Below are 25,184 nucleotides of genomic sequence, written 5' to 3'. Positions count from 1 at the left end.
GCCCCTGTCAAAGACTGTGGATGGTGACTCATAATGATGATGTCACGGGGATGGTGACAAGGCCATTGCAAGGTCTACAGACCCAACCCAGAGTTTGGATCAATTTTCTAAGCAGGCAAAGTAAACTGATCCAGTTTACTCCAGCTTAAAACTGGAGTGGATTTGGATGAATTCACCCTCCACTACAAATAAGATGATTAAGAAGAGCCTGGTGCAGGATCAGGCCAAAGTCTCATCTAGTCCAGCATCCTGTTTTCAGAGTGGCCAAGAAGATGCCTCTTGGAAGTCTGCAATAGGAAGACCTGAGCACAGCAGAAAATCTCCCCACTTTGATTCCCAGTGTCTGCTATTCAGAGGCAGAATGTCTCCGACAGTGGAGGTAGTCCATAGGCATTGTGGCTAGTAGCCACTGATAGTCTGACCCTCCAAGGTTTTGTCTAATCCTTTTTTGAAGCCATCAAAGTTTACGGCCATCGCTGCAGATTCCACCCTTTAACTCTGCCCAGGCTGAAACAGCAAAGTAACACGCTCTGCAGTTTAATTGCAGCAAGAATACCAACAGCTTGTGAGTAGCTTTATACAATAATCTTTTCACTGACAGATCGGCAGGTTTAGCAGGTACGGGGGAAGGCACAGAAGCCAGCCCACAGGCAGCACAAAATTCACCATCACCATTCGCCTAACCACTAAATGAGTCTACCATTTTCCTTTTTTTTTGAGCAAGAGAACGCAATGTATGAATTTGTGGGCTGCGGGTGTGGGAGCTTCTATCACAGCAGGCCCACCCAAGCACAAGGAGAGAGCAAAACATACACCACATAGGCCTCTCATTCCAGAAAACCATTTCTTAGAAATGTCTACAGGGATGCTCTCCATCCTTGCTCCAGAGATCTACCGCGCTGCTGTGTTGTTGATGGAATAACAGCTCTTTTGCAAAAGCCTCAATATGAGCAGCTAACTGCATGTCAGGCTTCCCACAGTGGCTGCCAGCCAGCCACATAGAGATTTGCTGCTACTGAAAAAGAGGGTGGGGGGGGGGAGGAGAGAATAGACAGAAGATTGGCCATAATCTGCGGAGCCAAAATTGGAGCAGCTCAGGTTTTTTGCCCCTGTGTAAAGGTGAAAAGAAAAAAGTTGATGTCCTTCCCAGAAGCCATGAAGAATATGCTGTTTGGTGCAGAATGCTTGGTGCAGAATTATTTTCCTTAGCCTTATTTTTAAAGCTTCTAGATCCCATGATTCTAGGGAGGCTTGCATAGTATCAAGAACGCTGCAGGACACTATCCTGCAAGCATTTTCTCCCGCCTGCAAGCATGTGGGTGCGAGTGGAGGAGGAAGTGATGCAACAGAACAGCTGGTAAGGACCCAGGAAGCTGCCTTATGCAGAGTCAGAGCATTGTTCCATCTAGCTCAGTACTGTCTACACAGACTGGCAGCAGCAGCTCTCCAGGCATGAGTCCTTTCCAGCTCTACCTGGAGATGGCAGGGATTGAACCCGGAACCTTCCGCATAAGCAGTTGCTCTGCCCCTGAGCTACGGTGCGATGCAGCGGCCAAAGCGTTTAGTTTGCCTGCGAGAAACTCAAGTTTAAATGTTCCCCCTAGCCATAAAGCTGATGGGAGATAGCATTAAACAGCTGCTTTGTGAGGCTTGCCAGATAACTGCTGCATAAGTACCTTAAAATAAAATAGATATATAGTGTAGAATGCTGCAGCGTGATTGCTGACAGAAGGGAGACCGTGGCAGCATATTCCACTTGCGCTCAGAGATCTGCGCTGGCTGCCAATTTGTTCCCTGGCCATATTCAAAGTGTCACTATTAAATATACAAAACCCACAACAGCTTAGGGCCAGTTTACTTGAACAATCATCTTTCCCTACATGCACCCACTTGGACCGCTTCACTCTGTGGAACTGGCACTTTCACAAGCGCCATATAATGTTCATTTTGCATTAACAATAAATCAATATTTTAGCATGGCAAGCAGCAGCTACGGACTCTCACTGGAACTCCTTGCCTATTGACTTAGGCAGGCGCCTTCACTTGGCAGACATGTCGCCTTGTGACATTTATCTGTTTTTAAAATCCATTGATTTTATCTACATGTTGATCATGTTAGTCTGCTCACTGCTTTTTAAAGGTTTCCTTCGATTTGCTACTTCTATTGAATAACATACACCATTTTAGAGATTTTAGTTTTTGATTTAGCACTCTATGGATCTTCCTAAATAAAAATAATTAATCACAAGTGAACAGAAGGTCTCTGAACCTGATCCATTCAGAGATGCAACAAGCTGCAGGACTGAACCACTGGTCTCCATTTAACCTACCTCAGAAGGTTGTTGTGAGGCTTAAAACCCACTCTGTTCTTCTTAGAGGAAGGGAACATTATAAATGTAACGCATTCCATACAAATTTAAAAATCAACATTTGGGCAATGAAAATCCCATACCCTCCAACATTTCTCCAATGAAAATAGGGACATCCTATTCTATTGTTGTTGTTGTTGTTATCTATACCCTGTCCACTTGACTGGGTTTCCTCAGCCACTCTGGGTGGCTTCCAACATATATAAAAACCTAATAAAACATTAAACATTATGGCTTGGGGGTCGGATAACTCCACACGTTCCAACATTTCTCCAATGAAAATAGGCATGTCCTAAGGAAAAGCCGGACTTTCTGGGATCAGATCAGAAACCACGACGGCTGCTGTAAATCCAGGACTGTCCCTGGATAATAGGGGCACTTGGAGGGTCTGAAATCCTTCCCACAAAATGGAAGAAGATCTGAAAGGTAGAAGAACCTAACAGCACTGCCCATCTAATCCAGCCCACCGCTCTTGCAGAAGTCAGCCAGATGCCCATGGGAAGCCCATAAGGGTAGCCTGAGTGCAAAACCACTCTCCCCACTTAAGATTCCCAGATAATGGTGTTTATTTTTTATTTTTTTAAAATATATTTTTATTAAAGATTTCTTAGTTTACAAAAGCACCTGCATTGTCTCCTTTTTCAAGGTGTCTTTTCTACAGATCAGTTTCATTTGTTGTGAGACATCAGTGTTACATACAGTGTTAGGTTAGGAAGAAAATGGGGAGGGGGGATGGTGAGTGGGATCGGGTGGCGATGCTTCTATTCTTCTACTTAGTGTATGTGTGGCGTTTTGTGTCAGTGTCATTTGTGTGGGTTCTCTTACTATTCACTTGTTGTATTTCTTGGGTGGCGAGAGAGGCTGGAGGTAGCCTAGGGTGTGGTTGGTTGTCTTTGATTGGCTGTAGTGAAAATTGTTTTTGAGAGCTCACAACCCACCTACTCTCAGCAGCCAGAAGCATCATAGCCAGACACTGGAGAGACCTGTCAGGAGTAAGCATGGACCAATGGTACCAAATAGTATGGGAAACAGCCTTATTAGAAAAAACTAACCAGTAAACTGAAACTGACCTGGGGACAAATAGAAGAAGATGCCTTCACCCCAGTATGGTTCCCCTTTATTACATACACAGCCCAACAAGACAACAACAAGAATCCACTGACAACATGCGAATCATTCTGGCTAACCAAATACTGGTACAGTGGAACCTCGGGTTACAGACGCTTCAGGTTACAGACGCTTCAGGTTACAGACTCTGCTAATCCAGAAATAGTACCTCAGGTTAAGAACTTCACTTCAGGATGAGAACAGAAATTGCGTGGCGGCAGCATGGTGGCAGCGGGAAGCCCCATTAGCTAAAGTGTTACCTCAGGTTAAGAACAGTTTCAGGTTAAGAACAGACCTCCAAAACAAATTAAGTTCTTAACCTGAGGTACCACTGTATTTAGATGCATATTTCCTCCAGCAGCTCAAATAAAATGTAGCCATCCTGTGGCTAGTAGCCATTGATGGCCCAGACCTCCAACAAATTGGCACAGCCCCCTTTTAAAGCCATCACTAGGGATGCGGGTGGCACTGTGGGTTAAACCACAGAGCCTAGGACTTGCCGATCAAATGGTTAGCGGTTTGAATCCCCGCAACGGGGTGAGCTCCCGTTGCTCGGTCCCTGCTCCTGCCAACCTAGCAGTTCGAAAGCACCTCAAAGTGCAAGTAGATAAATAGGTACTTCTCTGGCAGGAAGGTAAACACTCTTTCCGTGTGCTGCTCTGGTTCACCAGAAGCGGCTTAGTCATGCTGGCCACATGACCCGGAAGCTGTACACCGGCTCCCTCGGCCAATAAAGTGAGATGAGCGCCGCGGCCCCAGAGTCAGCCACGACTGGACCTAATGGTCAGGGGTCCCTTTACACCTCGTGGGAACAAACAGTACAGTTTCCTCTTTGCAATGTGTGAAGAAAATTCTCCTCCCTCAGTCCTGAATCTTCAAACGTTGAACTTCGTTGGATGGCCCCGAGTTCTAGCATGATGAAAGAAAGCAGGAGGAACTTCCCCCTGTTCGTTTTCCTCCATGCCATTTTACACAGCTCAACTAGGTCTCCTCTGACCTGCCTTCTCTCTAAACTGAAAAACCCGCAGAGATCCAGCCATACAGCTCACAGTCCGCTCTCTCGCTCTCTCCTTCGCTTGCCTGATGCCCCTGGAGGAACGTGGGTTTAGGGGCCGGCGAGGGAGCTGCCCGGCCTCCTCACCTCATCTCCTTTGCCCATTCCGCTTTGCAAAACTGACAGCTTAAATCTCATCAAGAGCAGAAAATACATTAGCCAGCAGGGGGCCATGATGGGGAGAGGAGGGGTGTACCTGGGAATTCAAAGTCTTGATTTAATCCACTGCCCTCTCTCCGCCTTATGGTAATGAAGTCTAAGTCACAGGTCTGCATTTAAAGGGGAATTGGGCAGTGTTTTCCTCTCTCAGAGGGCTGTGCCCCTTCACACAGCACCGCTGTTAAGAGATCGGTGTTTAGAGAGCTGCTGGGCAGTGGAACAGACTCCCTCGAAAGGTGCTGGACTCTCCTTCAATGGAGGTTTATAAGCAGAGGTTGGGTGGCCATCTATCAGGGTCTGTAAGAATGTAAGGAGGACCTGGCTGATGGATCAGTCTGAAGGCCCGTCTGGTCCAGTATCCTGCTCTCGCAGTGGCCAAGTACAGGCCCCAATGGGAAGCCCACAAACAGGGCCTAAGCCCAACAGTAACTCTCCCCATAATTCCCAGCAAGAGATATTCAGAGCCATGCTGCCTCTAACAGTGAAGGTAGAGCCTCATAGCCTCATTCTCCATGAATTGGTCAAATCCTCCAAATTAGCTGCCATCAGCACACCTTGTGGGACCACGTTCCATAGCTTAACTGTGTGAAGAAGGACTTTCCTTGGTTTGTCCTGACGCTTCTGCACACGTCACAATGTCTATGCTCGGCCTCCATGGTTGAAGGCAGCAGGCATCTGAACAGATCCTCCAAGTGCCCCTGTTTTCCAGGGACAGTCTCAGATTTACAGCAGTCCTCCCAATTTGATCCTGGAATATCTGGCTTTTATTTAGCACGTCCATATTTTAATCAGGGAAATAAAAGTTGGAGAGTATGGGGTTATGCGACTCCTGAGCCAAGGAGATGAGTAACTTCTAAACAACCTTTAGAAGACATCTGAAGGCAGCCCTGTATAGGGAAGGGTTTTTTAAAAAAACAATAATAATGTTTAATTATGTTTTTATATATGTTGGAAGCCACCCAGAGTGGCTGGGGCAACCCAGTCAGGTGGACGGGGCATAAATAATAAAATTACTACTACTACCACTACTACTACTATTGTTATTATAGGACGTTCCTGTTTTCATTGGAGAAATGTTGGAGGGTATGCTCTGGTATGCACTTGCTGGAAACTGCAGGAGGGGAGAGTTGCTGTTGCACCCTGGTCTCGCTTGTGGGCTTCTCAAATAGGCATCTGGTTGGCCACTGTGAGAACAGGATGCTGGGCTAAATGGGCCCCTTTGGCCTGATCCAGCAGGGATTCTCTTCCTATTTTCTCACTTGGAATTTGGAGGTAATTTTTAAAAAGAGAGCAAGACTGTCTTAATAATAATAATAATAATAATTTATACCCCACCCATCTGGCTGGGCTTCCCCAGCCACTCTGGGCAGCTTCCAACAAAATATTAGAATACAGTAATGCATCAAAGATTAAAAGCTTCCCTAAACAGGCCTGCCTTCAGATGTCTTCTAAAAGTCTGGTAGTTGTTGTTCTCTTTGACATCTGGTGGGAGGGCGTTCCACAGGGCAGGTGCCACTGCCGAGAAGACCTCTGCCTGGTTCCCTGTAACTTAGCTTCTCACAGTGAGGGAACCACCAGAAGGCCCTCAGCGCTGGACCTCAGTGTCTGGGTAGACATTAAGAAATGTCACCACTCCCAGACATTCAGAACCAGCAGGCTCCGAGCCAGACTGTCACTGCCAAACAGCAACTTTGCTTTGCAATGGTTTGTGGAAAGGCAGGGAGTGGAAAGCCTGGTAGAAGAGAGGGCTGTCGTTGCAGATTCCTTGATCCCAGTGATATTTGCTCTGCATCGTTTCATTAAAGGTTGGCTTGTTGTGTGGTGTGCAGCTTGACATTGTCACACAATTGCTGAAAAACACTCTTCTGTCTGGAGGGTTAAGTGGGTAACAGAGTAGCCGACCGTTTTCAAACCCACCTGCTAAACCACGCTGAATATTGAAGTGCCGGAAGGGTGGAGTTCATAAGCAATTTGGCCGCTGCAAGATGCACAAATTCCAGCTACATTTGCAGCAGGAAGAAAGGGGCATGTTTGCTCAGGCCCATCAGCAGAGATAGGGCATTGCAAGGAGTAGGGGCTTCAGATACCCATTTTTGGACAATCAATAGAGCAAATGTATTGCCTTTTGGGAGTGAGGGATTTAAAGATTGTACCTGATGGCTGATAGATACTGGCTGCAGCTCCCTTGAAATTTGGAACTGCAAGGATATGTGATTGGTTTTACATGTTTTGGGATGTGCTGCGATTCCTGCATTGCAGGGGCTTAGACTAGATGACTCTTGAGGTCCTCTTCCAGCTCCTATGATTCTGTGTTCTAAATCAGGTACGGGGAATCTTCAGCCCGCCAGGCATTGCTGAACTACAACTCCCAGCAAGTATGGCCGACTTCTCAAAGTTGACCCCTGAAAGGAGAAGGAGGAGGGGTCTGCTTTCTGAAGCACTTAAAGGTCTGGAAACTGGAAGGAAGGAAGAAAGCTAAATACTGTACTGGGAAGGGGCCAGGAGCAGCCCGGGATTGGAGCCCTAGCGGCACAGGCGTTGGCAAAAGGAAAACTTGGCTGCTCCTTCCTCTGGGCTCCCTTTACAGCCTTCTGCTGCTCCTCTTGCAACTTGGGTAACTTGTCTTAATTGAGGCACTCTCTGTACTGACTTAATGGGAAAGGCAGATGGATCAAGAGAAGGAGCAGAGAGAGAGAGACAAATGGAGCGATATGGGTTGGGAGGCAAATAAGGAGTCATCGGAAGCCCGATAAGCAAGCCTGACAGAGAGTAAAAGAGATGTCCTGAAAGCACCTCCTCGCTGCTAAGTCCACAGCCTTTATCCATACCTGACAGTGGAGATGAGACAAGAGCTGGGCTATATATGCCATGAAAAGTAACCCCCGTTCAGCAATTTTTCAAGGGATGCTGTGGAAAGGAGTAAGCAGTGGTCCATTCAGAGCAAGGGCAGTGTTAACTCAGGAAGAACCACTTCCTCTCTCTCTCTCTCTCTCTCTCTCTCTCAACTGGCTATGTGACTTCATCACATAGCCAAAGTCAACTGGTAGTCCCGCATCATTTTATTTTATTTTGAATATTTGCAAATAGCTTGATCCACTTGGTCTCGAAGCGGTCTGTGAAATATACTGAACGTTAGTCCTGCTCCAAGTGCACTCATTGTCTTTCACAAAGTTGGCCAACTTCAGCCCACCATTTTCAATCAATCTACTCTGAGCTTAATTAGATACAACCTACCGTGGCTGGAAACAAACCCCCACAAACCAATTAAAAATAAATCTGCATAAAAACCACCATCATTAAGTACAGCAGCAGCATTGATAAAAACTTTGAAACAAATCAAGGCAGCTAAATTGTGTGTCCTCTGGACAGGCTTGTTCAAAATGTCACCTCCTGAAAACTTTTCTAAAACAATTTGGGGGGGGCGGGGCTGTCTGGTGTCAGTAAGCAGGGCATTGCAGAGCACAGGTGCTGTCCATGTGACCCCTGATTGGCTGAGATCACACTGCGATCCCTGATTGGCTGGAACCACACTGCCTGGAAGATGCACACGCCCCCTCCAAATAAAATGGTGAGGAAGCAGCAGTTGGTGTGGCCCCTGATTGGCTGAAATCACACTGCAATCTCTGATTGGCTGGAATCACACTTCCTGGAAGATGCACACACCCCTCAAAATAAAATGGTGAGGAAGCAGCAGTTGGTGTGGCCCCTGATTGGCTGAAATCACACTTCGATCCTCGATTGGTTGGAATCACAAACCCTGGAAGATGTACACACACCTCCAAGTAAAATGGTATGGAAGCAGCAGTCTGCATGGCCCCCAATTGGCTGGAATCACACTGTGATCCCTGATTGGCTGGAATCACACTGCCTGGAAGATGCACACACCCTTCCAAATAAAAACGGTGCAGAAGCAGGAATAATCAACAAAACAGGAAAGGGGTTGGGACATCTGCCCCCCCCCCATAAATTAGCATTCACTGCAGACTGATTTAAAAAGCATGGCCCCAGCACAAAGATATAGAGGTGGAAGAGGCAGCCCACTTTTGGAGGGCAGAGCTATCCTAGGCCTGTCTCATCCACAATTGCCCTCAACCTCAGGACCTAGCCAAGAAACAAGCCCATGTCGCCGCTATTCTCTCCCTCGTTTCAGATCCTTCTCCTAGAATCAATACAGACTGAATGTGACCTTGTTCTTTCTCCCACAGAAAGGACAAGAGCCCTTCAGAATCCCATTGGCTCCAGTGCTTTGTTTTCTGCCTCTGTGGTTTAGATGTTTTGTTCTAGGTTTTTTGGGTTTTTTCCCCCTGAAGGCTTTTGGAGACGTGCCAAGAGGAACTTGCTGGAACATTCCAACAGTACAGAATGGCTACAGAGGGTGGGGAGAGACACCGCTTGACAGAAGTCTAGACCCTTCCATCTAGCCTGGAAAAGCTATGTGGAACAGGAGAGGCAATCTGATGGCCTCAGGGTGCGGTTGGACTCCAGTTACCATGATGCCTGGCCACTGGCCATTCTGACCAGGGATGATGGGACTTGCAGTCCAACCACTCCTGAAGAGCACCAGGCTCTTCCACACCAAATAGCAACGAGGGGAAATTCAATTCCATTGGCAGTTGAAGTCAATCCTGCCTCATTTTTCACTTCCCAAAAGGATAATGAGGACCAAAACCCAGGTGCCCTCTGAAATTTGTGCTTCTGCAAATATTGCAGTGTTGTTCTATGGCTAAGTGCAAAAGCAACGTGTGCATTACAGTGCATATACTAATGAAGACAATGGCAAGGAAATGTTTTATATTAGGGGGAAACATGCTTTGCAAAAACTGTATAGATTAGGCAAAATCGCATACCAATAAATAAATAAATAAATAAGTGTGCATCCTAGGAGAAATTCACACCAAAATGCTAAATTTTCACAACTTTTTTAAAGAAAAAAAATCACAACCCGATGTGGAAATGACTGAACTGCAGCAAAATGAAAAACCAAAATTGATGGATTTGCCCAGCTCTATCCGCTGTGTTACAGAAAGGGAGGCAAGTTGCTATTGTGTCTTCCCTGGGGGGTCGCCAGAGGCATCTGGCTGGCCACGGGGGATAAACAGGAGACTCGGCTAGAAAGATCTTTGGCCCAACCCATCAGTCCGCCTTCGTCTGTGCTTAAGAACAGAGCTAAGCCCAGTGGCCTTGATGAAAGATGGATTCCAGAGCTCTAAGGCATTTAAGTTCACCTTTCCACCAAGGTGCTCAGGTTGGTTCACGTGGTCCTCCCCAACAACCCTGTGAGGTATGTTAGGCTGAAAAGGCAGAAACAACTTTCCTATGTGTAGAAATTAAACAAGTGATGTTGCCAAGTTGTCTTCCAGCCTCAAGCTCCCTCAGCTTAGATGACGGGAAACAATAACTGCACAACAGGCGGAAAATCAACAGGTGACATTCTGTTACAGTCCCACACCCCAGAAAGCCAGGTCTGTTTAACTTCTGCTCGTTCTATGACTGCTAAGAGCAACATGCTGGGAAGGAATGACAAAGGGGGATCTGTTCTGAATAACCAGTAACATTTGTGCGGTTGGACTAGATCCCTTCCAACTCTACAGTTCTATGTTTTTATATAAATACATTTAATGCACCGGTAGCGTTTAACCAAACCAATCCGGTAAGGAATGTCCCTGAGCCTACTTCCTAGTATTCCCACTAATGAGGAAAAAGAAACAGGGGTGATTGACATGTACTTGGGCAAATATTTCATTCTCCTTTAGTCAACTGCTTTAAATACGTTAAAGCTATAAATCGATACCCACTTGGTTTAGGAGTTAAGTCCCACTGGGCCCAGCATGGCTTACTTGTGAGTAGGCATGTATAGATCATATTGAAAGTAGTGTTAAAATTATTGGGTCAACCTACATTTTGTGCATTGCACTTTCATGCCCCTTGCCCTGCAGTGGATTAAGTGGTACTCCTACTCAGAGTAGACCTATTGAAAATAATGGAAATGATTAATGTGGCTCCACTCATTTCAGTGGGTCTACTCTGTTCAAATGCAGATACAGCCCACATATGCAACACAAAATTCCCAATGGCCAAGTTGTACATTCTGCATGTTCCAAAAACAGTGAGGATTAAAGGACTGATACCACCACTGTATACTTTTGAATGCAATAACAACATGTGCCCAGATAACTACCTGTGATCATAATATTATTACTGTATTATTTTCTACCCATCCTTTCCTCTGTATCAGGGGCAGGGAACCTGTCACCCTTCATCTGTGGACTCCAGCTCCCATCAGCCTCAGCCAGTATGGATGATGGGAGTTGGAGTCTTGCCATAAAGCACCATGAGTCAATCATGTCAGGTGACAGATTCTAACACTGGCGTTAGATCTCCCACCTCCACTTGCAAGCTCTCTGTGTGACGTGAGAGCAGGTCTTGAGGACTGCAGCTCAGTAGGAGGGCATGTGCCTTGCACACAGAAGGTCCTGATGTCTATCCATGGCATTCTACAGGAGAGTCCCCTAGTCTGAAATCCTGGAGAGCAGCAGCCTGTCGGTGTGGACCAAACTCAGGTCTCCAGGTGTTTTTGGACTACAGTTCCCATCATCCCTGACCACTGGTCCTGCTAGCTAGGGATGGTGGGAGTTGTGGTCCAAAAACAGCTGGAGATCCATTTTTTGAGAAACCCTGGAGCTACCCTGGAGACAAGGAGCTACCAAGTCAGTGGCTTGACTCTGTAAGGCAGCTTCCTATACTCCCATGTCCTATGCATAAAAAGGAACCCACCCATGACCAGCAACACATTGATTCTTGCCAGATGTTCCTCTCTCACACACCCTTTCCTTGTCCCAGACTAGCTTCCCAGAACAGTTTTATTCAGCTCCTGGCGGGCCACCCCTGTGTTCTGTGTTGGGTCGGTTCCCTGTTGCGCAAACCCAATTCAGCAAAGTGGACTCAGCTGCATTCACAGCAGTCTGTCCTGACAATCTTAAACAAGATGGGCCAGTGGTCTGATTCATTAGCTTCCTGGATAGCAGAGTCAGTAGAGCACGAGACTCTTATTCTCAGGGTTGTGGGTTTGAGCCCCATGTTGGGCAAAAGCTACCTGCATTGCAGGAGGTTGGACTAGATGACTCTCGGGGTTCCTTCCAACTCTACAATTCTATGATTCTATAAAGCAGCTTCCTATGCTGGCAGGCCAAGAATGCTTAAAGATGGACCGGTTTGGGCTAGCAGGCAGGCAGCTAGTTATGACCAACTATGGAGCTTTCTGCAACAAGATGTGGCAACGGCCACAACAGGCCTGGGTGGCTTTAAGAGATGATTAGATGCATGGAGGGTAAGGCTCCCGGTGGCTACTAGCCATGGTGGGGCAGTGTCCTGTCTCCAGGACCAGAGGCAGTGTTGCCTCTGAAGATCAGTCCCTGGGGAAGAACAGCAGGAGAAGGCTGGTGGTAGGCATCTCAGAGGGATCTGATAGGCTACTGTGGGTCAATAGTTTGCAGGACTAGATAGGCCTTGGGTCCAATCCAGCAGGGCTCTTATTGGGTACTTGGGAGGAGGGTGGGGGAAGCAAAAACAAGGAACAATTCTAAGAGCCCCGCACTGCCAGGAAATCTTGGACTGCATCCCAAAGAGGACATTGTAGGCTTGCTAGCTGCCCCATCAAACACGACACCCCTCCCTTAAAAAATGGATTTTTGAAGGCCATCAGCATTTCTAGCATACTGCTGGGCAGATGATGGATGGCAATCCATCCCAACCAGCTGGAGAGAGAAAAGGACGGTTGGCATCGAACGGGCACTCTGCAGCACCTAAATCAGTCAACGGCAGAAGCAGGCTGTTCTCTTCTGCAGTCCCAGAGTGCAGGCTGGCCAGATGCTCCCGCTTTTAGCAACCTAACGCCCCTCACCCACCCCCACAGTCCAATCCAGTAGGGAGCTATTAAGGATGTACTCAGTGGGGGGGGGAGGTCCTCCCTCTCTGACCTACATAACCGCAACACCCTCCGCTCAGCACAGCAGCACCACAAATGAAGCGCCTTCTCCTCTCCCATTTCTGGAGTGTGGGTATGCATCTGGCAGCCCCTCCTAAAGACCACCCCCTCAAACACTTCATCCCCCACCACCCGACCCACACAGCCAGCAAAGAACCTGCAGAAATAGCTCTTCATCTTTGTGCAGGCAGCTTTTCCAAGTTGGTCAAGCTCAGAATCCAACAGGGGAAGTTCAGTTCTCTTGTCCTCTCCAGCTGCGTAGTTGTTGGAATGTGGAATATTATTTCTTTCCTCCAACCTTCCGTACTGTTCTGCCTCGGCCTTCACTGCCAGTGTATTTGTGTGTGTGTTGTTGTTTTTTAAAAATGCTTGTAATGTTACAAAACAACAACCCGCCCAACTGAAGCCATATGCACCTTTGCAAGGAGACTCCTACGTCCCACTGTTATGGTCATTAATGTCTACTCCTACTTTTGCAACATGCCATCGCTGCCTTTGCCCAGAACGGCAACAAGACAATAGATAGACGCCCTTGTTAGCGCCCCGCGCTCCCGCCCCCGCCCAGTCAAGACCGACGGCCTTTCCGGGAGCTTCCAAAGGCAACGGCTCTACTTTGCCAGATGCACGGATGATGCGAAGCAGCGGCAGGCACGATTGATGCCTGGGTGGGATGGAAGCCATGTGCTCTTATTTATTATTGCCTGGCCCCTCCCAGGCCGGTCCCCCCGCCCTACTGTCCCCTGTCACTGCAACATCCGAGCTTCCAACTCCTTGGACGCCACTGCGGCCAGACTTCAAGGAGGGGGCAGAGTAGTTGTTGTGATTTTAAAAAAAAATTGATGGAGAAATTGGCCCAGCCACCTCCTTGTACAAGAATCTGCTGCTCGCCCACCCAAACAAAGCCAGCGACGCGACCTGCAGGCGGCCCTGCCGGGTGCCAAGCCCACGCCGCCTTGGCAAGAGGCGGCTAGCGGAGCCGGTGCCATTGCCCTCTGCCCCTCGCCTTGCCAGCCTTGCGTCTGTTGCTGCGGCAGCGTCCCTAGCCAGCCAGGCAGCCAGCCCCACTCGGCTTGTTGATGTTGCTGGCAAGGCGAAGTACCCACCCACCCAGCATCGCCTCCTTTCTTCCGCCACCCACCTGCCCCTCCCCGTTCTTAAGCGCCCGCTCACTCCCAATGTGGGTGTGTTTGCATACATTAGATCTGGCAGCGTTCCTGCAGCTTTGCCACCCCACCCCAGACACATCAACACAGCAGTCTGGGCGGCTGCCATCCCCTCTTATTCCCCACCCAGCGCCCAGCCACCCTTCTCTCTCTCCCCCCAACCCTCGAAAAACAGAGTAGGGACCCCTTTGGCTTCCAGGGTGTCCCGGCCAACCGCCTTGCCCCGTTATTGGACAAGGATGGGGACATCCCTTCCAACGCCCTTTTAAAACAGGTGGGCCGCCTATTAAACGGGCCATCCGTTCATCCCAGGAGATTGGCTTTTATGGTGCGAGAATATCCCTTTTACAGAGGGAGGGAGGGAGGAAATCAGGCAGGTTGCATTTGAGGGGGGGGCACCCCTTCTCTCGAAAGAGCCAGGCGATTGGCACATTTTGGCACACTGGAGTCGGGAGACTGGCACATTTTATCGCAAGCTCCCAGAAAAGGATGAGGGACCGTCTTTTGTGGGATAGCGAAAACCGGCAGCCTCGATTGACTTAAACGCGGAAACCCACCGTGACAGAAAAAATAAACATCCCGCAGCCCCACAAGCCACAACGGACGGTGCGGCGCTTTCGCGATAAATAAATAAAAATATCCCGCACATATGATGCGCATCTATAGGTTCCCACCGCAGCCCCGAGCCACGGAACGCGATCCCCAAAGACCCTCTTGGCTATTTAACCCTTGCCATCCCGGACCATCCTTTGTTTCTCTCCCCGCGCCTTAAAATATATATGTATCTCCAACACAATAATACACATCGATGCCTTATCGCCCACCACCACATCCTCAATCCGCTCTCTCTCTCCCCCCCCCCTTTTAAAATAAAAAGGATGCCTCTTCCTAGGCAGAAACTCACGATCGTGAGACAGGTTCCCTTGGCTGGCGGCGATCAGGAAAGACCCCAGGAGGATTAAGACGTTGCAAGCCGGAGAGAGCATCTTGGGGAGGGTGGGGGGTCCCGGTGGTTGCCTTCGGGGGGAGGGAGGGGGAGGAAGAGGGAAGAGGAGGAAGGCAGGAAGGCGAAGGGGGAGAGGAGGGGAAATCGTCCTCTTCCTGGGTTTCTAGCAAACTTAAAGTCCTTCCCCCTCCCCACTGGGGGAAAAAGGGGGGAAATCAACGCTGGCGCGCTGCCTCTTTAATTCTCCCCGGTGGATCCCTCTGTCTCGCTCTCTCTCTGGATCCAAACCGCAGTGGCACAAACCCCAGGCGCGGAGAGAGGCAGGCGGGCGGGCGAGCGAGGGGCCAGGCAAAATAGATGCTGCTGTATTGACTAAAGAGGGAGAGAAGGGATGCGGCAGTAGCTGGGATTAAATAGAGCACCAGGGCGAGACCATTCGGCCTCGGAGGAGGGGGGAGGACGAGGAAAGACGGGAGGGAGAGAGAGGAGAGGAGAGGTAGGAAAAAGGAGAGGGGAGAGGAGAGACGCCAGCCTCCCCTCCCTTACCCCACCCCCTATACCAGTACAAATTTAGGAGGGGGGGCTTGGAATGGAACTGGAGAGAGGGGTCAGGAGCTTGCAATGTTTTGCACCGGTTCCACCCCTCCCTGTTTCAGACCTTCCTTCCTCCCTGCAGGCAGGTCTAACTGGGTACCCACATTCTCTCTTGTTGTCCTCCCCGCTCCCGCTCCCCCCCTTTTAGAGCAGAGTTGGTGCAGTCCAGATGGCTCCGTTCCCCCGAGGGAGTGGAATGCTGTTGCTGATATCGGGGCTGCTGCTGCTGCTGCTGATCCCCCCCAGGGTTGGATATTGGAAGAGCAGCCCTCCCCGTCCTCCAAAAAAAAGGGGGGGCCGAGAGGAGCTCTTGTCCTGACCGCTGGGCGGCTAGCCACCTTGATGGCAAAGGACAAACAAAGCCACTTAGATCTGACCATAGGAGCCAACTCCTAGGGGCCGAGGGGTCTTCGCCCCCCCAATAAAATATGTGAGGGGGCCCGGCCCCCCAAAGTTGATAGTGTGAGTGCGTGTACCGTGCCATGTAATCGATTATGCTGGGTGGGTTTATCTCCCCCCCTCCCAATATTTTATTCAGGTTGGCACCCTGGATCCGACCCTCTCCAGGCTGGAAGGTGCGACGTGTGGCCTGATTGAACCCACTAATTTGGAGCCAAGCTGAGGAAGGGTGTGTGTGTTGGACTACAGTTCCCATCATCCCTGACCATTGGCCATGCTGGCTGGGGCTGCTGGGAGTTGGAGTTTAGCAGGATCTGACTGACCACAGGTCCCCCATTCCCAGGTGCAGAAAACATTGCCTTCAGGAGCAGGGCCGGGCTTGCCTTAGGGCAAGGAGGTTATTTGTCCCAGGTGTCAAAACAAAGAGTCAAGTAGGGCTTGTTGCCAGATTAGCTGCAGCTGGACTCACATGGGCTCAGTCTGGAATTGGGTTGAGAGGACTGGATTCAGCCCTTGAACACCGTACAGCCTGACCCTAAGTGTGTTTGCTGAAAAGTAAGCTCCCACTGTGTGGGTACATGGCATACATCAGAGGTAGTAGGGCTGGAGGGGAAAGACATCAGTCTGAAACTCTGAACAGCTGCTGCTCATCAATGTAGACAATGTTGAACTCAATTGGACCGGTGGTTTGGCTCAGTATAAGGCAGCTTGCAGTTTTTCTAAGTGTGTTCCAGTTCAATCCTTCTCCTACACTGGAGATGCAGGCCAAGAAATAGCAATCAGGGCAGGGCTATGCAAAAATCAGGAAGGAGGTGCCTCTACTATATGCAGACCTTAAGAGTTCGGGGGCTTCCACTGAGCTGTATAATAATTCTACTACTACTGCTTTGACTAATTATTAGTTTATTGTTTGTTTGTTTGTTTGTTTGTTTATATGCCACCCATCTGACTAGGTTGCCCCAGCCACTCTGGGCGGCTTCCAGCAAATTAAAACATCAAACACAGTAAAACATCCAATATTAAAAACTTCCCTATACAGGGCTGAATACAGGGCTTGTGGAAGAAGATAGATGTGGTTCAGTTCAGGCATCCATTAAGAGGACGCCGCCCCCCAACCCGGTCCTAAAGAGTCAGGCCAAAAGATAAACAAGGATGAATACTAACAACAACCAGCTCAGAATGCATAACGGATATTATTCACCACCATCTTTGCCAGGCCTAATCCCCAGATGGATGAAGGGAGTATTCTGAGCATATGCAAGGTGCTTTCCTCTCACTGCTGAGTTCTAATGTTCTTTCTCAATTGTTCATGCACACTTGAGCAAAAGAGCTTCCTGGCATGGGTGTAGCTGAGGAGAGGTGGGGGGGCAGCTGCCCCCACCCTAGATCAAGTAAAACAATAGAATTTCTTGACTGAGCAATCATGTCAGTTCTGCCCCCCCCCATGTCCTGCCCCACCCTGACAAAAATCCTGGCTATGCCCATGCTTCCTGGATGCTCCCACTTTCTGCCTGCTCACATCCCTTGCACCAAGCAACAGCGACCCAGGGAAACTGGCAGAGTAGCTCCACCCCAGTCAGTGAGCCACTTCTGTTATTAACAATTACACCTATGCACTGGGAGTTTTTATTTATTTATTTATTTATTTATTTATTTTAAAAAACCTTTTTAAAATAATGAAAAACCATCTAAGAGTGGTCATCATCACATATGGTGGCAGTCAGTTCCGTAAGCCCATTAGACACCAGCTTCCTGTCTTAGATCTACTGCCCATCAAATTCACTGGGTTATTCTTACCTGGAATGTTATGGGAGAGGGAGAAAACAAATTTGTTGCCTATCTGGCTTCTCCATCTTGTTACAAACCTCATCATGCCCCCATCAACTGAATTTCTCTCCCTGAGAATATCGCTGGGGAAATTTAAGGGAGGCAACAAAAAAGGAAATGTGTAAGACTCGCAAAATTTGGAGGGCGGGATTCACACCTCCCTAATATAGCTAAGCGCTGTTCTGCATCACAAGTGGAAGCCTTTTATAAACAGCTTTTTATGTTCCCTACCCCTCCAAAAAAACACTGTTTCCTCTTTTCCTTTTCCTACAAGGTCACAGGAAAGAGGATTTCCCCCTCTAGATCTTCCTTGCTGGTCTCTACACCTGCAAATCCACACGGCTACTCTAAAAGCAGCAGGGGGGAGGCAGGGTGGGGGGGGGGGAGTAGCACACCCAGCAGTTGCTGAAGATGATCTTACTGCAACAAACCTCTGCGATTCAGCCCTAGAGCATCTGGAGCTGTGGGAGGAGGTGGTGAGTGAGGATATAACAAACAACAATAAATAGCAGGAGATCTTCCAGCATGCAGAAACACACACACACCAGTGCATATCAGTCTTCAAAAGATGCAGGGATGCTCTCCTCCAGGCAAACCCCAGACGACAGGGAGAAAGCAAACACAGATATCGCCACTATGGAGCAGAGAAAACTGCCTGGAAGTTTGCTCAGGAGTAAAGAAGGGAATTTCCCCAGGGAGAGGAGAAATTCTCTGAGCAGCTTATTGGGGTGGGGGCAGCTGTGGCAACAGAACAGCTTCTTTATCTCCCAGTCCTCTGACTGACAGCTTGGCCAACACGTTTTGCATCCTCTGGAACAAAGATGGGGAATCTCAGGCCCAGAGGTCCTTGAAACTCCCGCCCCCCATGCCATGCCCCTTCATTGGCCCTACTTCAGTCCCACCTGGCTGTGTGTGCCCTTGAACTCAGACAGTGCCTCTTGCTTCCCTGGATGGAGAACACAGAGGGGTGTGTGCGTGTTGTGTAAAAACTATTGGCATCCATCTGTCTTGAGAGACAATGGAGTGTGCCTCAAGGGGTGAGGTCAAATCACCACATTAGCATCACCGAAGTGAACTCCGGAGGGTGCAAGCCTGGGCAGTGTGTATGGGGTGGGGGCCTGGGATGCCTAGACGACAAGACCCTCCTCTTGACCTCACTGATGTGGTCCAAAGGAAAGCAGAGCAAGACGTTTGGCACCAGCTGGGCTGCAGGAGTTGCTGGAAAGAGGTGTACAAGGCTGGAAAGAGGTGTACAAGGCGCTATCCAACCATCTTAGGGACTCCACTCCAGATTTGTGGAAGGTTTAGCTCCTTAGTCTTTTCTTCTCCCGCAAGGGAACAGAGATTTAGGACCAGAGCTTTCCTTCTCCTAGATGGAACTCCTTCCCACGTTGACAAGCCCCATCTGCCCCTCACTTCCCTCTACAGCACATGCAGAAACCACCTTCTTGACCGTCGGACCCAGTATTGGCACATTTGTGGGTAGAGCGGGGCTGTTGATGTACGCAGTGGAGCCGGAGGGAAATTAAATGCTAGAAAGTGCCAACGGCCACAATTCCTTTAAGAGCTAGGACGTACACAAAATAAGAGAATTTTGCAGGCAGGCTCCAGTATGAAACTGCTGGATGAGAGTTTGTCAAGAAATTCAACAGTATCCATTAGGGCCTTAAGAGAGATGTGGGTTTCCTTTCGCACTGCAGATGCTAAACTCAACATTGTCAGGCTGATTGTTTGGTTATTACCTGTCTGGATAAATGATATGATATGCACAATATGAATGTGATAAAGGTTTATTTTAGTTATTCTTTCTCTATTTTTTCTTCTCATACAATTGTGTTTTGTAAGGAGATTATATATATAATTATATATATAATTTCTCCATTTTGATATATTGCTTTTTATTATTTTCTTATAAATGAATTTGAATTTTAGTGTTTAATATGTTAAAAAAAACTTTCAATAAAAATGTTATTTTTTAAAAAGGGGGACATGGGTTTCCTTTCCCACTACAGATGCTAAACTTAACCTTGTCAGATTGATTGTTTCGTTATTACCTGTCGCTGCCATTGCAATGGGTCACTGTGTATATTTTGCATATGTATTCCTTCTATGTGAATTGTTGCTCTCTTCTCTGGGCATGTCATTTTCCTCTGACCCCTCTCCTTACAACTGGCCCTCTAAGTGTCAGCTCCCATCAGCATCACCAATCATCAAGGATGATGGAAGTTGTAGTCCAACAAAATATAGAAGGTCCTGCTCCTGCCAGGTGTCTATAAACCTATATATCACGTGCCTATTGAAGTTGTGGCAGCCAACACATTCATTTAAATTCAATCAATTAATTACTTCCATTCCCCAACTAAGGAGCTGATGATTTATCAACTCAACATTCTTTAAGAGCAGTTGACGGCTCTAATGTTTTTCCTATTGTGTCTGGCCCTGATGAAATCAGTAATTTTTTTGCCTTGGAAGCAGGAACCCACATATATCAATTCATCTCAGCAATCCTCATCCAATACTTTGCATATAGGATTCTAGCAATCGGGTGGGGAGGGGGCTGTCTTGGGGGAAGGCTTGACAATATTTCAGAATTTGAAATATGTTTTGCCAGGCCTGGTTAATCCAAGATAACTTGCCCACTCCACTTCCCTACACACATCATTTATAATAATAGCAACCTCAGTTCTTCGATTATGGATCTCTACAAAGCAAAAACAGCCCAATGAGGACTGAGCATGCTCAGTGAGCTCAGAATGCTGGCTGGGGGCTGCATCCTAGGCTAACTATGCACAATCTCCATCTGTACTATACGTTCAAAGCAGCATCACCCCCCCCCAAAGAATCCTGGGAGCTGTAGTTTGTTAAGGGTGCTAAGAGTTGCCGGGAGATCCTGGCTCCCCTCGCAGAGCTACAATTCCCCGAGTTCCCTGGAAAGGGAAATGAAATGTTAAGCCACTCTGGGCATTGTGGGGCCCTGAATGATAGAACCATAAAGTTGGAAAGGAGCACAAGGGTCATTTAGTCCAACATATGAATCTTTTTTGCCCAACGTGGGGCTCGAACTCACAACCCTGAGACTAAAAGTTTCATGTTTTATGCATGTCCAGCTATTAGTCATTGGAGAGGCAGAAAAGAGAGCCTTGGCCAGCAGCATCCGCACAACAGGATCTTAACAACTGTCCAAGAACGCTGTCTGCCGACATCAGGCTTGCTTTAACCAGTGACTGCAAGTCCAGCCAGGTGATTGATGGGAGAAATATTCCCCGTGGAGTGGATTCAGGTCTGCACGCAATATCCCCTTCCAAAGGCCAGACCTTGGGGGGAAATAGGCTATAGAGTCAGGTTAAATGGAAGTTACACTAGATACAATCACAGGAAGAAATGGGCTGGAGGGGGGGGTACATTTTTCTGCCTGCAAAGCTCCAAAGGGCAGGAGAGGAAGTGAGTTGAGGATAGAAGTGTATGAATCTCTTGCGGTTGCTTTCTTTCGGCTTCTCGTTTTCCCCAATCTTAACTTCAGTTTCTCACCTTTCCACAGCAATTAGCAGGTTTTTCTTTTTAATAATAAAAAATCCTCATGAAAATTCATCGGCATTTTAGAGCAAACGTCTCCTAATACATACCTATGTGTGCATGTGTGTAAACTGGGCACTGCAGTTTGAGAACAAGCTGAGACATGTACGGAGGAGGGTGACCAAGATGATCAAGGGCCTGGAAAGTAAGCCCTCGAGGAATGGTGGAGGGAGTTTGGTGTGTTTAGCTTGAAGAAGATGTGATATAACTGCTGTCTTCAAATATCTGAAGAGCTGGTTTGGCCAGCACCCCCTACTGCTGCCCTCCAGTGTAGTATAGGGCACTGCCCCACTACCAAGGCTGACGTTTTGATTTAAATGCCATTCTACCCTATTTCTATATTATTATTATTATTATTATTATTATTATTATTATTATTATTATTATTTATACCCCGCTCATCTGGCTGGGTTTCCAGACCACTCTGGGCGGCTTCCAACTGAATGTTAAAAACAATACAGCAACAGACATTAAAACTTCCCTAAACAGGACCGCCTTCAGTTGTCTTTTAGAAGTAAAATAGTTGTTTATTGCCTTGACATCTGCTGGGAGGGTGTTCCACAGGGCAGGCGCCACCACCGAGAAGGCCCTCTGCCTGGTTCCCTGTAACCTCACTTTTTGCTGCGAGGGAATCGCCAGAAGGCCCTCGGAGCTGGACCTCAGTGTCCGGGCTGCACAATGGGGGTGGAGACGCTCCTTCAGGTATACAGGACCGAGGCCGTTTAGGGCTTTAAAGGTCAGCACCAACACAAGGGAATATTTATTTGCTGGAAAAGTACTGGGAAGCCTATGAACTTCAGACCCGACTTGTGGGCTTCTGTGGTGGCTGATATTGACCATCTTAGCACTGATTTTTCTTAGGACCCTGGGCAAGATAGGACTTTTGCTTGGTGGATCCCAATAATGGGGCAGTTTTGCCTTCTCAAGGTTTTGCCATGGGTGGCCAGGGGGCTCCTTAGCCATCTCATTCCAAACAGTTTTACTAGCCACGATAGCTATGCTCTGCGCTCCATAGTTTGAGGCAGCAACGCTTTTGAATACCAGTTCCTGGAAGCCACCGGAGGGGAGAGGACTCCTTTGCCCGAATCCTGCTTGCAGGTTTCCCATAGGCATCTGGTTGGCCACTGCGAGAACAGGATACTGGACTAGATGGGCCATTGGCCTGACCCAGCGCTATGAGAAAGGGGAAGGGCAAAGCCACAGAAGGTGGCTGGAGAATCTGCATCCATTTACCCAGAAGAAAACCTTTGTCCTTGTTGTTTTCCATTTCCCTCGCTTCGGATTTTGACTTCAATTTATGTGCCATTCCACAGATACTAAAAATTGCAGTGCTAGATATAATCTGGAGCGGAGAAATGATGGCACTTGGGAAGGGACATGTCCACTGGTTAAGAAGCTAACTACTTGAAATGCTTTATGGATTGAAAACTATAAATACATTTCTTCCCCCTACATTCAGCCTTTCCTTAGAAGGAAGATGCTCTAATCCATATCGCATTTGTTACCCTGCACACCACCAGCTCTGGAAAGCTAACCCACTCATTAAGAGTACTGAGAGACAACCTACAAACCCACCAACATGTCTCTGGTGAAAATAGGGGCGTCCTATTCCGTCATCATCACCATCATTTCATTTTTTTATACCCCGCCCATCTGACTGGGTTGCCCCAGCCACTTGGGGCGGCTTCCAACATATATAGAAAATAATTGAACATTTAAAAACTTCCCTACACAGGGCTGCCTTGAGATGTCTTCTAAAGGTTGTATATTCACTTATCTCCTTGGCTCAGAGGTCACATAACTCCATACCCTCCAACATTTCTCAGATGAAAATAGGAAAATCCTAAGGAAAAGTGGAACATTCCGGGATCAAATCAGAAACCGGAATGATGGCTTCTGCAAATCTGGGCCTGTCCCTGGAAAACAGGGGCACTTGGAGGATCTGAACCTATGGACTATGCAGCCGTGTGATTGCCATTCTTGACTTATAGCAAGACACAGTGCTGGCAGGTCAGCACTAAGTATGATTTTATTTGGTACTGATCATGTATGGACATTCAATTCTACTTCCCTCCCACTCTCATGTTGCATATGCTTCTAATCTGGGTGGACAATACAGTGGTACCTCGGGTTAAGTACTTAATTGGTTCCGGAGGTCCGTTCTTAACCTGAAACTGTTCTTAACCTGAAGCACCACTTTAGCTAATGGGGCCTCCTCCTCCTGCCATGCTACTGGAGCACGATTTCTGTTCTCATCCTGAAGCAAAGTTCTTAACCTGAGGTAATATTTCTGGGTTAGTGGAGTCTGTAACCTGAAGCGTCTGTAACCTGAAGCGTCTGTAACCTGAAGCGTATGTAACCCGAGGTACCACTGTATTATATAGTGTTTGTTCACCAGTCACCAACTGACCAGTTCACCAGTCATATGCCGAAATGGTGAATGCAGAGTCGTCTTTTGGTTTATGGCTATAGTCTATTGGAGTTTGATCTGAACGGTCAGTGAAAGTTTTTTTAAAAAACGTTATCATTTTCTGCACCTTTTCTGGATACCTACCAGTTTTCAGGTGGGTAGCTGAAGTGTATACATCATTTGAAGCAGAGCAAGATGATGATGAGTATTATTTTGTTTCTATCCCATGTTTCCTTCAAGGAGCTCAATGCAAAATATATGGTTCTCCCTGCTCATCATTTTATCCTCACAACAACCCTGTGAGGGAGGTTAAGCCGTGAGTGAGTGTCTGGCCCAAGGCCACCCCTGAACTTCGTGGCTGAGTGGGGATTTGAACCCTGACCTCTCTGGCCTCAGCCCAGCCCTCTAACCACAAGACACTGGCTCTCTCACGGTGGAATGAGAAAGGGCACCATCTTTCCCTTTACCTCAGGGAACAAAGCATTTTGTGCCAGCCCTGTGAAGTGTGCAATCACAGACCCAAAGACCTTCAGCTGAGCCCAAACAAAAGCAAAGGGGCTTCCTCCTGAGTCAACATGGCTGAGGATTGTGCTGCTCATTGACTCATTGATTAGAAGTATTTGAACCAAGTATTTTTTTTAATGTGCTTGATTAAATCTGCTGGTAGATTTTACATTTTTGAAAATTTAATTTGAATGCAGGCTGTTACTTTAGTGCACCCAATTAAATCCGTTGGCAGATTTTAAGTTTCTCTTTAAAAAAGAGGAAAAATTGGTTGGATTACGTTATTGGAAACTGCATTTAGTGAGCACCACCATAGAAGAAGCATTATGGAGTATTGCTATCTATTCATCTCAATTGTAAATAATGAGCCATTGGTTAAATGTTTTCCTAAGAGACATATGTCATTCTGATCAGATATCTTTGCAGGGTAAGTAACTTAAGCCCTATTATAATGATATACTGACTCTACCATGTTTCAGTTGTTATATTTTAGAACATTTTTCTTTCCTGTAAAGGTTATATGAAAATGCTTTTCTTTTCAATAAAAAAGCTGGTGTGTGTGTGTGTGTGTGTGTGTGTGTGTGTGTGTGTGTGTGTTTTTAAAGCAAGCTGCAAAGCAGATGGAGAGCAGGGAATCAGGACCTCTCCTTTGGCTCTGCTGAGACACCAGTTGCCTTTGGCCTCCCTTGACGGTCACATAGTGGCAGCCATTCCACCAGCTGGTTGTTATAAGAACTGTAACTTTAAGGGCAGGGCCTGAGCTTTCATGTTTCCTCCTCCCTCCCACTCTTTTTTCCTTGTGTGCCATCTCTCTTACAAAGTCAGGAAAGATAAGGCTATCAAAGGATGCTAGCCGCAATGGTTATGCTCTACCTCCACTGCCAAAGGGAGCATGATTCTGAAACTGCAGGAGGGGATAGCTGCTGTTGCACTCTGGCCCTGCTTGTGGGCTTCTGAGAGGCATCTGGTTGGCCACGGAGAAAACTAGAAAGGCCATTGGCCTGAGCTAGCAGAGCTGTTCTTATGCACAACGTTGTGGAGCTATCCGTGTACTTACCAAGGTGAAGAGCTTGTTAGGAGAAGAGCAGCTGGCTG

General features: G+C 47.7%; 1 protein-coding gene across 4 annotated transcripts in view; it reads right to left on the bottom strand.

The window, feature by feature from the left end:
* Positions 1 to 15,150, bottom strand: part of CADM3 (cell adhesion molecule 3) — an 85,800-nt gene extending 70,650 nt beyond the window's left edge. Inside the window, exon 1 of one of the 4 annotated variants that reach the window (XM_082202809.1) lies at positions 14,741 to 15,150. In XM_082202809.1, the coding sequence (XP_082058935.1) occupies positions 14,741 to 14,822 (82 nt within the window). In that variant the 5' untranslated portion in view covers positions 14,823 to 15,150. The remainder of the gene's footprint in view (positions 1 to 14,740) is intronic. The other 3 variants (XM_082202811.1, XM_082202810.1, XM_082202812.1) reach the window with 3 other exon arrangements.
* Between the last annotated feature and the right edge of the window lie 10,034 nt (positions 15,151 to 25,184).

The sequence above is a fragment of the Podarcis vaucheri genome, assembly GCF_965113315.1.
Source record: "Podarcis vaucheri genome assembly, chromosome: 16".
In the NCBI taxonomy this organism is placed as follows: domain Eukaryota; kingdom Metazoa; phylum Chordata; class Lepidosauria; order Squamata; family Lacertidae; genus Podarcis; species Podarcis vaucheri.
Note: the sequence above shows the minus strand (reverse complement) of the source record. Positions and strands in the feature narration are given on the sequence as shown.